This window comes from Ictidomys tridecemlineatus, chromosome 1 (genome assembly GCF_052094955.1).
Source record: "Ictidomys tridecemlineatus isolate mIctTri1 chromosome 1, mIctTri1.hap1, whole genome shotgun sequence".
Classification (NCBI taxonomy): domain Eukaryota; kingdom Metazoa; phylum Chordata; class Mammalia; order Rodentia; family Sciuridae; genus Ictidomys; species Ictidomys tridecemlineatus.
In genome coordinates this window covers 89,826,233-89,842,123 of record NC_135477.1, presented here as the reverse complement: position 1 = coordinate 89,842,123, position 15,891 = coordinate 89,826,233, and the positions used below count along the sequence as shown (strand labels likewise).

Genomic DNA, 15,891 nt, shown 5'->3' with positions numbered 1-15,891 from the left:
AGTAGAGAATTCTCATACAATCCAAGGACTAAGGGTGTATCCCAGGCCTTTCAGGAAAGAGAAAAGAGGAAAATCATGGGAATCAAGAGAGCTACTCTCTATAAGTGTGGCTTTGTTCTCTGCTTCCCTCTGAGCGTTTTCTCTTCCCTTCTGTCCCCACCCTCCCACCATCTCAGCTCAACATCACTATCCTCAAAGGACACCCTGAACCCCAGAGGCTGCAGAACTTTCTCAGAGTTCAGAAAGATATTGCACTGCTTTTCTCTCTTTTAATCTCTGTGTTCCGGAGAAGGAAAAGACAGGGGTGGGAAAAGCAACACCACCTCACCCCTGGATGTTGGCCTGACTTGCTTTGGTGAAGGAAGGAGCCTTTCCTGTGTGTCAGGATCAGTTCAAATAGCTTTCAGGCCCTGGATAACAGGGTCTGCTCATGGTTTTCTAAGTCTGTAGGCACTCTGTATTGGGAGGACTGTTTTAAAGTTTTAGAAACATACCTGAGCCTGAATTCAGACCCCTGGTGGTGGCCCTAATCTTTCCCCATATAAGGCCATCTTGCCATCCATCTTCTATGCTCTGGGCTCTCTGCCTTGACAACTTTATTTACTATTAAATACCTTTTCTTTTTTTCCTGAACACTATCTCAGACACCAGTTATGCTCAGCAATTTTAGCTAATGTTGTTTTTTTACCACATGCTGGACAATTTACAGTACAATTTCAGATTTTTTTAAATAATAAAAAAATTAACCAGTAATTTCCAAAAATAAAAAACAATACTACATCACAAAATATTGTTGCAAGATCACAATAAGGTTGACTAGATATCTAAAACGTTGAGACCTGTCCCCCAAATCCCTCAAGCCAACTAAATAGAATCTGTGTCTCTATTTCCAAGTTACCAAACAGAATCAACATTACCTGAGTCTCACTTCTCCCCTTGGTGGGGGTTGTATAATAACCCACCCTGTGAGGTGGAGCACAGTTCTCTGGAATATTGGCCTAGGTATACAGACTAGAAGCAGAATTAATGAGGTTTCTGATAATACCAAACAGATAAATAGAGATTTAAGACTCCCAGACAGAGATATCAGGGCATATAAAACAGGTGATATTGAATTTCTGGTTGTTTGTTTTTATTGTGAAATGAAAAGTCCATGCTAGAACAAACATTTTCCCCATTAAATATAAAAGGAAAAACACTTCAGCTTCATATGGTATTTGTTCATTATTCTGTTATATTTTAATTAAATTTCATATTTCTTAGGGAAATATTAACTATTCCTTGTTTAAATAAAATGGTATACAAAAGCCAGGCATGGGGCATGCCTATAATTCCACTGACTAGGGAGACTGAGGCAGGAAGATTGCAAGTTCAGGCTAGCCTCAGCAACTTAGTGAGATTCTGTCTCCAAAAAATGGGCAGTTATGTATGTACTGGAGTAGAAAGAAATAGAAAAAAACTAAGAAATGGTTGTCACTTCTTGCCATTTTCCTCTGAGCTAATGTAGGCCACTAATTCTGATCAGTTGTTCAAATGTTAAGGCCCTGATTTTCTGATGCCAAAAGTCTCCTCTCTGCTTTGGTCCCCTGGTCATAGTGGCTACATTGTCCTTCATCTCTCTGCCAACCTAGGTGGGGAACTCCACTAAAATTTTCTTCCAAAAGGTCCAGTATGTAAACTCCACTAAAAAATTTTTTTTTCCAAAAGTTCAAGTATATATATGAAGAGGAATCCTAATTCTATCAGACAATAAATTTAACCACATATTTGGCTATCAGGCAATTGTAGTTTACATCAACACTGCTAACTTTTTATGTTACCCTCCCCCTTTGTATCTTGTTTAAGAAATCAAGGAAATAAAAATGTCAGTTCCTCTGAAAGTTTTCTATCAGGGACCTGCAGGAAGCAAATTTCTGGGAGATATCCTATGAGCAAGAAAGACTGAGGCTCAAGTTCATGCCCAGCCTGCCCTGTGTACCCACTCACTCCTCCCTTGAGCACCCATTTCCCCTTTCTAGTGCCCTCTTCCCCCATGAGAGCACCCTACCTCTTATATGTGGAAGAATCTGTTCAAAAATAAACACAATCTAAAAGAGAAAGATTTAAACTATTAATTCTCTTAGAGGTGTTTGTATTTCTGTAAGTTATTAATTTCTTCCTATTGAGTTTCGTTTTACCAAATTCAATGACCACTTCTCAATTCTCTTAAGATGGTGAGGACCAGACAACAAAGTAATTTGTTAGGAGGGTATAACATGAACAATGATAACCAGAGGAAAGGAGATGAGATTCTGGGGATGAAATGTCATCATGAAATCCAACAATTTGTTCACTTAACAATCATCTCCCCCCACCCCCAGGAACATTTTACCACTTAGCTACTTTCAGTAATTTGCCTAGAGTTTCACTAAATTGCTGAGACTAACCTTCAACTTGCAGTCCTCCTGCCTCAGCTTCCCAAGTCATTGGGATTGCAGGTGAGTGCTAGTGTGCCCAGTTCAATGAGCATTTCTGAGGCACCTGCTATGTACCTGCTATATTCTAGTTGCAGACAGAGAAGAAAGGTAGGCTGCTGCCCTTAGGGAGCTTACATTCTAGTGGTAGCAATAAACAATTAAAATAAATCCAAAATAACATTTCAGATAGTGATAGGAGGTATGAAAGGCAACGTGAAACAGTGACTACTGTGAAAGGCATAAAGGGAGTGAACTCAGCCTGTTAGGCAGGGGGTTGAGGAGAGCTTCTTGAAGAAAGTGACATGTGCGCTGAACCTCAATAGTGGGTTTGGGGAAGCAGCATTCCATGGAGGGAAAAAAGCAAGTGCAAACACCTGGATGCAGGAACAGGTTTAGCCTGCTGGAGTGTTGTAAACATGACCCAGTGGCAAGAGATGAGCCTCAGGAGGTTAGCAGGGGCCAGGTCAGGGAGGGTCCTGAGAACCCTGGTAAAGGCACAGAGGGGAAGCCTCTTGCCCCATGCTGCAAAGCCAGGAAGTGGCACAGTCGGAATGGTAATCCAGGTCTTCTCCATCCTATCAGGCATTTTTAAAATACAATATAATCTGTTTTATGACCCCAAGTGGTACTGAATGAAGAGAGCATTTACTGACACCCTGGGAGATCCCAAAACTCTAAGAAGAATAAAGACCAGGTCTCATTTTTCTCATGTCCCCTTGAGAAAAAAACAAATAGATTTGAAAAATTCAAAGTTCATCATCCAAAGACCAACACAAAATCTGTCTTTTAAATAGAATATCACAATTTCATAGATATGGTAAATAAATATCTATTGAATGCTTATCACATAACTCCATATAGCATGAAGAGAAGTTATTTTGGTGTTGCTATCTTTGACCTTATGAAAATGCAATCACACCAGATTGCCTAATGTCTATTTTTAAACATAAGATCTACTCTCTTTATTACACATTAGGAAACTTAATATAGCTAAGGTGCTGATCAGGATTAACTATTATGTAGATTTTCAGGATCTTCTTAAGCGTTTTCTTTTAAAAAGGTTTGAAGTAAATGAAAAAAAATATTTTAAAATAATAAAATTATGCTCAAATGCTCAAATAAAAGGAGTATATCAGCTAAGAACAGATGTCGGTTCAATGTATAAAGTATATATTTATTGTGTGTGTGTGTGTGTATATATATATATATATATATACACATACATACATACATACATACATTTGTACATTTAGAGAGAGTGAGAGAAAGAAAGAGAGATATAAAATCTCAAGATAAGCACTGAACTCATGAAGAGTTCCAGCACTAGAATTAGGGATAGGACACTCACTATCTGAAATTATGTAAATCACTCATTATTGCTAACCCTCCATTTTCTTTTCCCTAAAATTAGAATGTAAACAATGCATATGCCATGGAGCTCTGGTTCAAATAACTCAAAATAACAAGCTTCAGTTCTTAGAATAGATTAGGTTTCCTTGAGTCAGTGTTGGCCTCTCTTCCATGCTGTGGGCCTTGTCACTCATCAGAAACACAGGAGAGTTGGGGACACCTAAGTGCCCAAGAAGGGTAAGTGTCATCAGCAGCCAGGCTCCAAGAGAGACTGAGAGAAAACTCCCAGGGGAAGGAGCAGGAGGCCTTAGCTCTTTGGGACCAATTCATTTTGCCAGTATATTAGCTTCTACTAATGACTTGTGAAATTGTTTAATGTTGACCCTCCTCAGAAGCTAAACTGGAAAGAGTTAGAACTTGACTTGTTTGATTCCCTCTATGTTTACATTGCCTGGCACACAGTAAGCACAAGGTAAAAATCTGGTGGGTGAATAAGGCTCATTTCCTATTGTAGATACATTTCTGAAAAGGGAGGGAATTAATTTTATTTACCAATCAACAATTTTAAGTGTCCTAGTGAAATCAGCCATTAAGAAGGAATTTGTGGTGAATGTAAATGTTTTAAAATGTGTTAAATTGACAAACATTGTATATATTTATGTTCTACAACAGTGAATGTAAATTTCTGTCTAGCATGTGGATTATTCTTAAAGAAACCATAGCTAAATGACAAAAACATAGTAACAGCTTCATGAGAGGTCTTTGAGCATTTACAGTTTAGTAGACTAAATAGTAGTATCAATTAATCTTCTCACATATCTTGGATTTTATCAGATTAGAATGTGGAATTTTGGAACTGAATCCACTCCAGTTGCCGTGAGAGAGGACTTTTCTCTGGGCAAAGGGAAAGCCCAGTTTTATCCTCCCATCTATGATCTGGCTCAAGGATGAGTCTAGGGGTGACTTTCCCACAAGTAATAGAAGGTAGGAACAATCACTGCAGACATCATAATTGAACAATCCTTCAGTACTTATCACTGTTCCCTCCAAGCTAGTGTGTTTCAGACTCACTAGGCATTTTCAATCCGTGGTAAATGAATGGCCAATGACCAGCAAAATCCTACCTGATCCAAGTTCAACATCCCAACTAAATCTGCTTCTTGAAAAAGTCTGGAACCCTTGATAGTCACTCACTCATTCATTCACACCATTCATTTATTTAGCTAATAAATATTCTCAACTCTGGTGAATCCTCAATAATTCTGGATGATGAAAAAAGCTTAGAGCAGCAATTAGCAGCACAACAGCTGAAACCAGAAATTTAAAGGAATGTTTACCATATATTATTCCTGGAATACCTTTCTTCTCAGCTTCAGTGTCACTCTACAAAGCCTTTCTAAATCTCATTTTAGAAAAAAATTTTTTTTCCTTTTCCTTGGTTAATATCTTTAGTGTCATAAATGACTATTTATTGCAGTTAATTACTTCCCCTTACCAGAATGAGCTCCTTAAGAGAAGCAACTGTGCCATCCAATCATCTTTCTGTCTCTAGTATCTAGCACAGGGCCTGGCATACAGAAATCATTACTGATGGAGCAGTTCTATGAATTTCAATGAAGCTAACAGATTTCTAGGTATTATCGGACCTGAATTGTCCAATATGGTAGCCACTGGCCACATGTGGCCATGGAGCCCTTGAAATGTGTTTAGGTAGGGTATATTAGAGATGTGCGATATGTGTAAAATATACAAGAAATTTCAAAATTGTAGCAGAAGAAAGAAAAATGAAATGATGTCATTTGCTGGTAAATGGATGGAATTGAAGAACAGCATGCTAAGTGAAGTAAGCCAGACTCAGAAAGTTGAGGGTTAAATGTTTCCTTTCATATGCAGAAGCTAGAGAAAAAATAAGAAATTTTTAAAAGGGGGATTTCATGAAAATATAAGAGAGAACTTAAGTGAAGGAAGGAGATTGATGGGGAGAGAGGAGGGATGGAAATGGGGAGATAATGTGGAATGAAATTAACCAAATTATGCTATGTGCATGTATGAATACATCACAACGAATTCTACTTTTATATACAACTATAATGCACCAATCAAAACAGCAATAAACAGAAGGAAGACCAGTAGGGAGAAGAAGGGGATGGAGGAGGGAGGACAAGGGGAAAAGGGGAAGTGCTGGGTATTGAAATTTAGCAGGTTATGTTATATGCCTTTGTGGATATGTCAAAATGAACCCCACTGTTACGTATAACCACACCACACCAATAAAAACATGAATAATATTTAATACAAGATAATGTAAAATATTTCATTAATAATTTTTACATTGATTTTATGTTGAAATGATAGAACTTTCGCTACTGAGTTAAATAAAATACATTGTTAAAATTAATGTTATCTATTTCTTTTTACATTTTTAATGTGGCTACTAAAGATTTTTAATTATATATATGATCAGCATTATATTTCTTTTTTAATTAATTAATTAGCATTATATTTCTATTGGATAGTGGTGGATTAAGCCAAAGATTATTTTCATGTATAAATCACATTCAAGTCTCTTATACCTGATACTCTAATAAGTTTTCCTCATAGGAAGGGGAATTTGGTTATAATGTCTGAATGGACCCAAGGCTTTCATCAAGCCTGTGTTCAGAATAGCCAAAGAATATAAACCACTTTTTTAAAAAATATTTATTTTTTAGTTGTAGTTGGACACAATATATTTATTTTATTTTTTAAATTTTACTTTTTAAAAGTTTTACTTTATTTTATTTAAAAAAAATTTTATCAGTCAGTATATCTTGCACTTTAGTATTTTGCTGTTTTAAAGAAAAATAATAATTCCAACTCTTGCTATATTTCTCTATGTTGAGTCAAAGTCTTACCAAGGGCATGTAATATGCATGCAGCCAACACTTAAATAGCTCTTCAATTTCTGGCTCTAAGTGCCTCTGCTTTATCCTATCTCCTCCCTCAGCTTCTGGCATCCTGAGCCGTCAGCCTGCCCTCCCATTCCCAGCTCTTTCCACTGACCTCAGAAGAAGGCAGGCTCAAATAACACACTTGTCAAAACACCTAGGCAAGCACATCAGTGATAGACACCATATAAATAGATATATGGAAACAGAATGCGCCGTACTGATAACGAAAACCACTTATGAACTCCCTTCACCTTCCAGAAGATTTGTTTCCTTTAATAATTAGTTAAATGTGAATTTCACCAATAATTTTAATTCTATCAGCTTAGACAGACATTTTATATAGGCACTGGCTGAGCCACATGAAGGTGATTTTAAGTGTTGGGTACTGCTGTGACAAAAATTCCCTGTGCTTAAGAAGAGAAATCAAACGATTAACAGAGATTGATCCAAAACAAAAATGATAAAGTTTCTAGGTGATCCATTGGAAAGACCAAAGAGTTGGGCTTCATTGGTCCTCACTCAGAAAAACAAAATGAACAATAAGTTTCACAAAAACCTTAAGTGTCTATATATATATATATATATATACACACACACACACAAAGAGATCATGAATTTGAAACATTTAGCACAGCATTGGCACATATTTAATAAATATTAGTTGAATGAAAATATTAATGTATAAATGTTTATTATATAAAGCAATACTGCCATTATCACTACTTTTTTATTGTTGTTTTGTTTTGAATTTTGAGTGGTATATAGACGTAAAATGGCTTTCCAATTTTACTTAATAAAATTTCAAGTCCTCACTATGGCCTACAAAGCCCCACATGATCTGCAACACAGCTATCTCTTAAACTCACCTCAGACCACTCTCCTACTTGCTCACTATGCTCCAACAACTTGACCTTGTGCTCTTTAAGTGAGTCACACATTCCTACCTCAGTACTTTTGTACCTGCTTTTCCCTTTGCCTGGACCACCCATTCTTTCAGCCTTTGCTCAGATGTCATCTCATAAGGGAGGCTTTCCTCACCATCTTGTCCAGAACAGCATAACCATTTATCCTCTGTATTTTCCTCATATAACTTATGGCTACCCAATGTATTCTATATTGATTCATTGTTTGTCTTTCCAGACTGGGAAGTTGAAATATTTCAGGAGGGCAGGGACTTTGTCCAAAATGTTCGCCATTGTCTTCCTTGGGCATAGGAATTACCTGGCACATCAAAAGAGTTTAATAAATATCTATTGAATGAATAAATTAACCAACATTAGATTGGAGTCCAAACTTGAGGTCTAGTCCTAATCCTACTATTATAAAGCTGTATGACTTTGGAAAAAAATGTCTCTTGACAATGTTTTGAATCTGTAAAAGAATAGATATTTCTAAAACCTCTCCTGGCTCTAGAACCCTGTAGATTTTATAGACCCACTTTTTACAAATGATCTTATATGAAGGTTTAGCAACACAAAAAAATCTTTTTCTATATCCACAAACTATAAGCCTTCTGGGGCACATTATTGATTCAAAACCCTGTTCCAGTGATGAAGCCTTCTCAAATCTTCCCAGGTATAATACATTTCAGGACTTTCTCCCTACTTTGAGGTGCTTCATATGAAAGACCTTCTCCTTCGTCAATCTCTCTAACAGTTAATGGCATAATTGTGTTTTTCTATTTCTCTAGTTAGAAATGTGAACACCTTGAATCTGGTTATGGATTCTTAGTAATTTTTGTATCTCCAGCACCTTGCATAGTCCATGGCACCCTATGAATGTTTACTGAATGTTACAGATAAGCCAAAGTGGAATGTCACATTGGAAAACTCATATTGGAAAAGGATACCATTACCCACCCCTCATTGATGAATAGCAGGCAGAAGGTAGAGCTTTGCTGCCAATAATGATTCATCTGAAGGAATATAAGAAACTAAAATTTACTAAGAACCTACTAAGTAAGCCCACATATATGTACATAGTTTTTTTTCATCCTTATGACAACCTTATGAATTAGAGATTATTACTATCATTTTATGAATGAGAAAATTGGGTTCAAAGGGGACAGATTTGTCCATGAAAGAACAGCTAATAGGAGGGTTGGGGATGTGGCTCAGTGGTAAAGCACTTGCCTAAGATGCACAAAGCCCTGAATTCTATTCCCAACACTGCAAAAATAAATAAATAAAAATAAAAGAATAACTAATATGATTTACACACAGCCCTTTGAATGCCATATATCATATTCACATGACTGAGTGATATATCATAAGAATAATTTTCTAATCCAGTATAAGTACTGGTCTGTGTAATGATGTGTTTTCTGCATTATCAATTACATTTTTATAATTAGAAGGGATGGTTCCTTGATTCAGAAAGGTAGCTATAGATAAATCTACATATGACACCTGGAAGGGTAAAGAAAAGGTTTACAAGTAGAGTGCTTTTTGTCTTTATATTAACATAATATATTACACATAACAAAATATAGTGCATATATATTGATGAATAGCAGGCAGAAGGTAGAGCTTTATATACCAAAAAGCTCATTGTAGAAAAACCAAAAAGTTAAGACAAATATAAAGAAAATATTCTTTTTAAAAAATATTTTTAGCTTTAGATGGACACAATACCTTTATTTTCTTTATTTATTTATTAATATTTATGTGGTGCTGAGGATCCAACCTAGTGCCTCACACGTGAGACGCAAGTGCTCCACCACTGAGCTATCACCCAAGCCCCTAAGGAAAATATTCTAACAACCATATATAAACATTTTTAACCTTAAAATAAAACCTTTACTAACTTCAACTTAACCTTTATCAACCTTGTTAATATTTTAAGCCTTTTTCCAGTATATCTTTTTTTTTTTTTTTTGAGGAGGATGGTAACCAGGGATTGAAGCAGGAGTACTTAACCACTGAGTCACATCCATAGCCCATTCTTTCTATTATTTATTTTGAGGCAGGGTTTCAATAGGTTGCTTAGGGCCTCACTAGGTTGCTGAGTCTGGCTTTTAACTCTGATCCTCCTGCCTCAGCCTTCCAAGTCACTAGGATTATAGGCTGCACCACCATACCCAGCATGTGTTTTAAATTATTATTATTATTACTATTGGTACTAGGGATTGAACCCAGGGGCATTTTACCACCCTTTTTTAATTTTTTTGAGATAGAGTCTCAATAAGTTGCTGAGGCTGGTGTAAAACTTGCAATCCTCCTGCCTCATCCTCCCAAGTCATCCAGTACATCTTTTACTCAATATAAGCATTTTCCATGTTAGAATTTTCACAAATAGCATTTTGATAATGGCTTAGTAATATTATATCAAATAGATACAAAAACCATTTTGTTATTATTACTTAGATTGTTTTCATTTCTAACTTTTATGTGCCTTTTTTTTTTTTTTTGGTATCAGAGATTGAACCACATCCCAGCCCTTTTTAATATTTTATTTAGAAACAAGGTCTCACTGAGTTTCTTAGGGCCTTGCTAAGTTGCTGAGGCTGGCTTTGAACTCAAGATCCTCCTATCTCAGATTCCTAAGCCACTGGGATTACAAGCATGTGCCACCATGCCTAGCCTTATGTGCTTCTGAATTTAAAAAAAAAAAAAAGTTTGTAATTGCAGCTTCAAAGATTGGTTCTGACCTCTGAGAAAATGTAGACAATCTTTCTATTCAAAAAGAGGGGAAAACATCCCTCTAGTAAACAGAGATGAGTCCTTTCTTTTTCCTTTTTTTCCTTACCTTTCAAAGTAAGTTTCAACTATAATAAAGAAAGGTCTCTCCTCACAAAAAAAGGGGGGGAGGGTGACAGTCTACTGGCTTGGAATACACAAACCTCGGCTCACATTGTGATTCTGACATTTTCTTGCTTTATATCCTCAGCAAATTACACAAAGCTTATTTCCTCATCTGTAACAGGACAATCACTTCCTAGTGTTGTTGGAAGGATTTACTGAGACAACATATGAAAACACAGCACTAGGCCTGCCACAGAGTGAGGAAGGCCCTCTTTCAATTGTAAACTTCTGTGCAAGAGTCAAAAGGAAAGAAGTGGAAATGATGACACATAATTCTTACTTCCATCTATTAGAGAATATTCCTAGTACCAAAAGACCAGAGGACTTTAGGACATATTTACAAATACATGACGCACCAAAGTGGTTTGGTTCCTGACAACACTCTGTGGCAGGTGTGATCTGGAGACTCCCAGTTCCAATAATAGTCGCTCCCCACTGACCTCTTAGTCTAGCTATAGATACAGTTACCATCTCCTTTCCCATTGCCCCCACCCCAGTCCAAACCTTAGATATCACCTTTCCTTCTGTGACTATCTCCCTAATTCAAACCTTCCTAAAACCTATAACTTCCAACCTGCCTGTCACACTGATTTTCTGTCTATTCTCCTAAATCCTGTTCATGTTTACTGACTCCTTATTACCCATATCATCGAATCAGCAACCAAAACTTTGATGTTTTTAAGGCCACTATAACCATCTTTCATGTTCCTACCTATCCTATTTGTTTCTCACTTTTTTTTTTTTTTTGGTGTCTGTTTTACCTTACCACCTATATATAATGAAAGCAGGCCTATGTTTACTGTAGATAAATTCTATCCTTACCTGAAGGTCTTGCCCTTCATCAAAGTTCAATCCAGCCTCAAAATGGTGCTTCACATTGCCAGATGCTCACATTTTAGTGCAAATAAGTTTTCAGATTCTCTTGGGGTGAGGGTAAATTTTGGTTGGGCAAGGATGAGCATCCCAGGTACCACTAAGGGAAAAAGTTATAAAGGATGGGCTAACACACTTCCCCTTCTCAATATGCCCAGGAATCACTGAACCCTTACTCCCTGTTCCATTTATCATGGATGCCTTCTCCTCCACTCTTTCTTTAAGCATTTCCTTGTCCATTTTCTAAGGTCCAGTTCATGCCCACAACTTTAAGGCAGCCACTACTCTATCTTCTCTCTTCTAACCTTCCACATTACCCACGGTCTGTCCTCCACTCCATCTCTAACTTTAATTTAGCACAGAGTCTCATACACCCCATTTTCTCCTTAATTTTCTGCACAATGCTCTTGAACAGAGGTTGTGCCTGCTTCCCATTTGGTAGGTACTTGGGAAACCTGTGACCAATATTCAAGGCTTATCTGACCAGTTGTCCTAATCAATGTCACTCTATGGACTGCTTCTTCAACTTCAGCTCTGCTAGTCTTGGGTTGGGCGGTACTTTATAACTTTTGGTAAAACATACATTCTAAAATGGTACACATTCACCTACTAAGTCTTTCTATTGATATGAACAAATTTAGGAAGAAACACCTTTGCCTGACACTCAGAAAAATACAAAACACCTATGCTTAGAAAGCAAATAAAGGCAGAAACAAATCCAAAAAGAGATGATTCCTACTATTCTCATTTTACAGCCTGCATAAAAGTGATTAGGGAGATCAAAGTGAAGGAAGACCATCTTTTAAATATATTATTAACTGGGTTCTCATTCACTTAAAAGTTGATATTTCTGTCCAGGAGGAATTTAAGAACAGGGGTTATGGAACTCATACTTCTTTTTTCCAAAAAATGTACAGGTCTTTGTACCAAAAGCAAGTCCCCTTATGGCAAGCTGGTCCACTGCTACATACCCAGGAAACACCGTTTATTTAAAAGTATCAGAGCAGCCCTCTCTGCCTTAGCTCCCATTCCCTCTCTTCTCTGGTTCAGGTTTTCAAGATTGTTCCTGTGCCTTGGGACAGATGTAAGCGTTCCTGCACAATTCTGCAATTAGGCAGGACATTAAGTGTATCTCCAAGAATAGACAAGAGCCCCAAGTCACTGGAGCTGGGAGGTGGAGTATAGTGAACTTGGCTGCAGGTGTGCCTGTCATTCCAGATGACAGCGAGGACCTTCACCTTCAAGTTCTTTAAAAGGCAGCACACCCCAGACAAAGTACTTAGCTCCAGGGAAATTAACTCCAGAGGTTTAAAAGGAAAGGAGAAAACAAGACAGGAAGAGGCTAGCTGCCCTGCGAAGCACCTGCCTCCCAGTCGCATTTCCAGGCCGGGCGCCCTGTCGACGGCCCCTGTGGGAGAGAAGCTCCCGCTACCTGGCGTCGGGCTCCTCCTCCGACTCGGCTGCAGTCTCATCCTCCTCACCCTCCGACTCCTCCTCAGTCTCCAGCTCCTTGGCCGCCTCCTCGTCCCCGTCGGAGCCGAGGAAGCTGTCGGTGGCGTGGTTGCTGTCGCTGCTCGCCATCGCGTCTCTCTGGGCCGGAGTCGGAGCCGCCCGCGCCGCGCCTGGTGTTCTCCCTCTGACTGCGCCTCTGGCCGGGGCTCGTCCCTGCCCCGGCGGGGGCGGCTCGGGTTCCCAGCGCTGGGGGCGGGTAAGCCCCGCGACTTTAAATAGAAGGCGTCAAAAAGTTTCGCCACCACCAAGCTTCAGGGGCCCCGGGCTCAGCCTGTCCTCTTCCCCGCCTGTGTGCCAGCTACCCCGCGCCCTCCCCTGCCGGTTTTGGCAGATTGCTGGCGGGCTCTTTCGACAACTGGAGAGTCCCCACGTGAAGGCGCGCGGGCTCCGGTGGCACCTGGGCTTCAAAGGAGGAAAAGCTCTTCAGCCTGATCTCCCTTTCCTTCAGAGCCAAATATTTCGATGAGCCTTTTCTCCCAAACAACAGTCCTTCCTGGGCAGAGAGCTTGCTAGTGTGAGGTACTGTCGAGGGTTATTGCAGAGCTGTGAGGCTCTGGAGAGCTTATGGTTCCACTGCTAGTACAGAGACTCGGGAAGAAACAACACTAGATCTCTGCCCAATTAGAAAGCTGTTTTGAACCATTGTTCAATATTGGCTCTCTTTACAATTGTGTATTCTTTCTGTGGCCCCTGATTGTTCAACCAGGTCATTATTTCAACTAATTTTAAACCCACACTAGCTAAAGGCAGTTTTGTCTGAAAATAAGGCCAAAGGTCCCCAGACCTCACTGGATCTTGTGAAACCAGTGCTTAAAATGTCCCCACTACTCAAGGACTAAAGCAGGAGAGCCTCATGCAGATAAAATCCTGACAGCCCACATCTTACCTATTTGGTCTCCTCTTTGGAAGTCAAGGATTCTCAAAATTTATACCACACATTCTCTCTCACATGTGAATGTAACAAAAAGTCAATCTGAATGTAGAATAGTGATTACTAGTGGCTAGAAAGGGTGGAGGAGAGGAAGATGGAGGGGGGTGGGATAATGGGTACCAAAACAGTTACATCAAAGTTCCAGTGCTCCACAGCACAGAGGGATGACTGCATTTCACAATAACCTATTACACATTTCACGAATAAGGGACTTGAAGAATAGAGCTTGAAGCTTCTTCCAAACACAAAGTAATGAGAAGGAAAAAATAATAATTACCTTGATTTAATCAACTGTACCCCATAAATATGTACAATTAAAATAATAAATCTCCTTCTGAATTCCTGATTGCACAAAAAATCTATGCCTTTTTTAAAACAACACTGAAAACACAATATTAGCAAGGGCAATAAACCAGAGATTACAAACAGGGAATGTAGGACGAAGTATGTTCCTGTTTTATTTTCTAATTGGTCTTGAAAATAAAAATCTAGATAAAAAATTTTTTAATTGTATGAAATCATTACTCAATACCTTTACCTACACAATTTCTTCTATTTGAAAAAGTTCTTCCATCTCTGATTACTGATAATTCAAGATCACCACCTTTTTCTGAAATCCTCAGGTTAAACTCAGTACTCCTTTTATGGGTTCCCATATGAGCTTACATTTCAAGTATTTTGGTATCTTTCCCCCAGTAGAATTTAGACATTTATTACCTATCTTTGTCCCATAATCCCAGCTCAAAAACTGGCAAACCACCTAGCACACAGAACAAACTTAAGAGAATGCTCCCTGAAGAGAACAGGACCAGAGCTGTTGAGTATGCACAACAGGTACAGATATCTTTACAATGCAGAAAGGTATCATTCTTTTTACGAGAATGACTTTATAACTAGAATGGGAAATACTGGGGACGGGGGTAGGGGGTATTGGGGATTGAACTCAGGGGCATTCAACTCCTGAGCCACATCCCTAGCCTTATTTTTGTTTGTTTGTTTGTTTGGAGACAGGGTCTTACTGACTTGCTTAGCGCCTCGCTTTTGCTGGGGCTAGCTTTGAATTAGCAATCCTCCTAACCTCAGCCTCCTGAACGGTGGGACTACAGGCCTGCGCCACAGCGCCAGGCCAAACACTTATTTTTAATCATAGCAGATTCTATTCACAGAATTGTTGAATATGATGAATGGAGGTTTGGTATTTATTATTCTCTAGTTATGCCAGTTTGTATGTATATGTTTGGTCTGTGGGCAAAGAAGGGAAGACAAGTCAGATACACTATGGAACTAACAGCTTAATGGGCGTAGGAATAGAAACAGAAGAGTCCAGGCTCCCAGGTTTTACTAAACCTGGTTTAACATTAGGTAGGCTTTCCATTAACAATTCAAATGACCATGCTCACCTGGGACAAAAAGAATTCAATTGCAGTTGTGGGTATCTGCTAAAATCTAACCTACTGGTAGCCATTCTGCTTCTTCAAATTCACTCAGAATTTCTCAGGAACACTAAAAAGTCTAGAAAACTTATTTGCAAAGAACCTAGCTTGAATTAATCCAAAATTGAGAACTGCAGTACAGAGTATAATACTTTAACAATACATGCAAATATATAGGAAATGGGGAAGTCAGCACAAACAAAATAATTTAGTGTTCACCGCACAAATAGCTAAGAACAAAATTAAGTCTAAAAAAATTCTTTCATATATTCACAGCCCACTTATCTGTCCCATTTGAACTGTCACAAAGTTCATAATCTTAAGTGTCAGCCCATTGATCTAGAATGAAAGTTGATTAACTTGTTGATCTAGTGGTAACACTGAATCAGCTGAAAATGAATAATAGTGTAGGGTCACTGAAAGCTGAGAAAATAGTGGCAGTGAAAGAGTTCACACTATGGTAAATTCTGGGGCTTTATTAGGAAATGTCATAATAACTGCAGAGGCAGAGCACCTTACACATACCCATCCCTGAGAACTGTACAATATTACTGAACGATAAGTACTATGACTATTGTTTGTAATGATTACCCAAAGTCATCA

At 38.5% G+C, this 15,891-nt stretch overlaps 1 protein-coding gene across 1 annotated transcript in view; it reads right to left on the bottom strand.

Annotated features, from left to right (window-relative positions):
- The window catches only part of Cmya5 (cardiomyopathy associated 5), an 87,444-nt gene extending 73,854 nt beyond the window's left edge, over positions 1-13,590 (bottom strand). Inside the window, exon 1 of the mRNA XM_005329007.3 lies at positions 12,845-13,590. Coding sequence (XP_005329064.2) covers positions 12,845-12,993 — 149 coding nt within the window. The 5' untranslated portion in view covers positions 12,994-13,590. The remainder of the gene's footprint in view (positions 1-12,844) is intronic.
- Between the last annotated feature and the right edge of the window lie 2,301 nt (positions 13,591-15,891).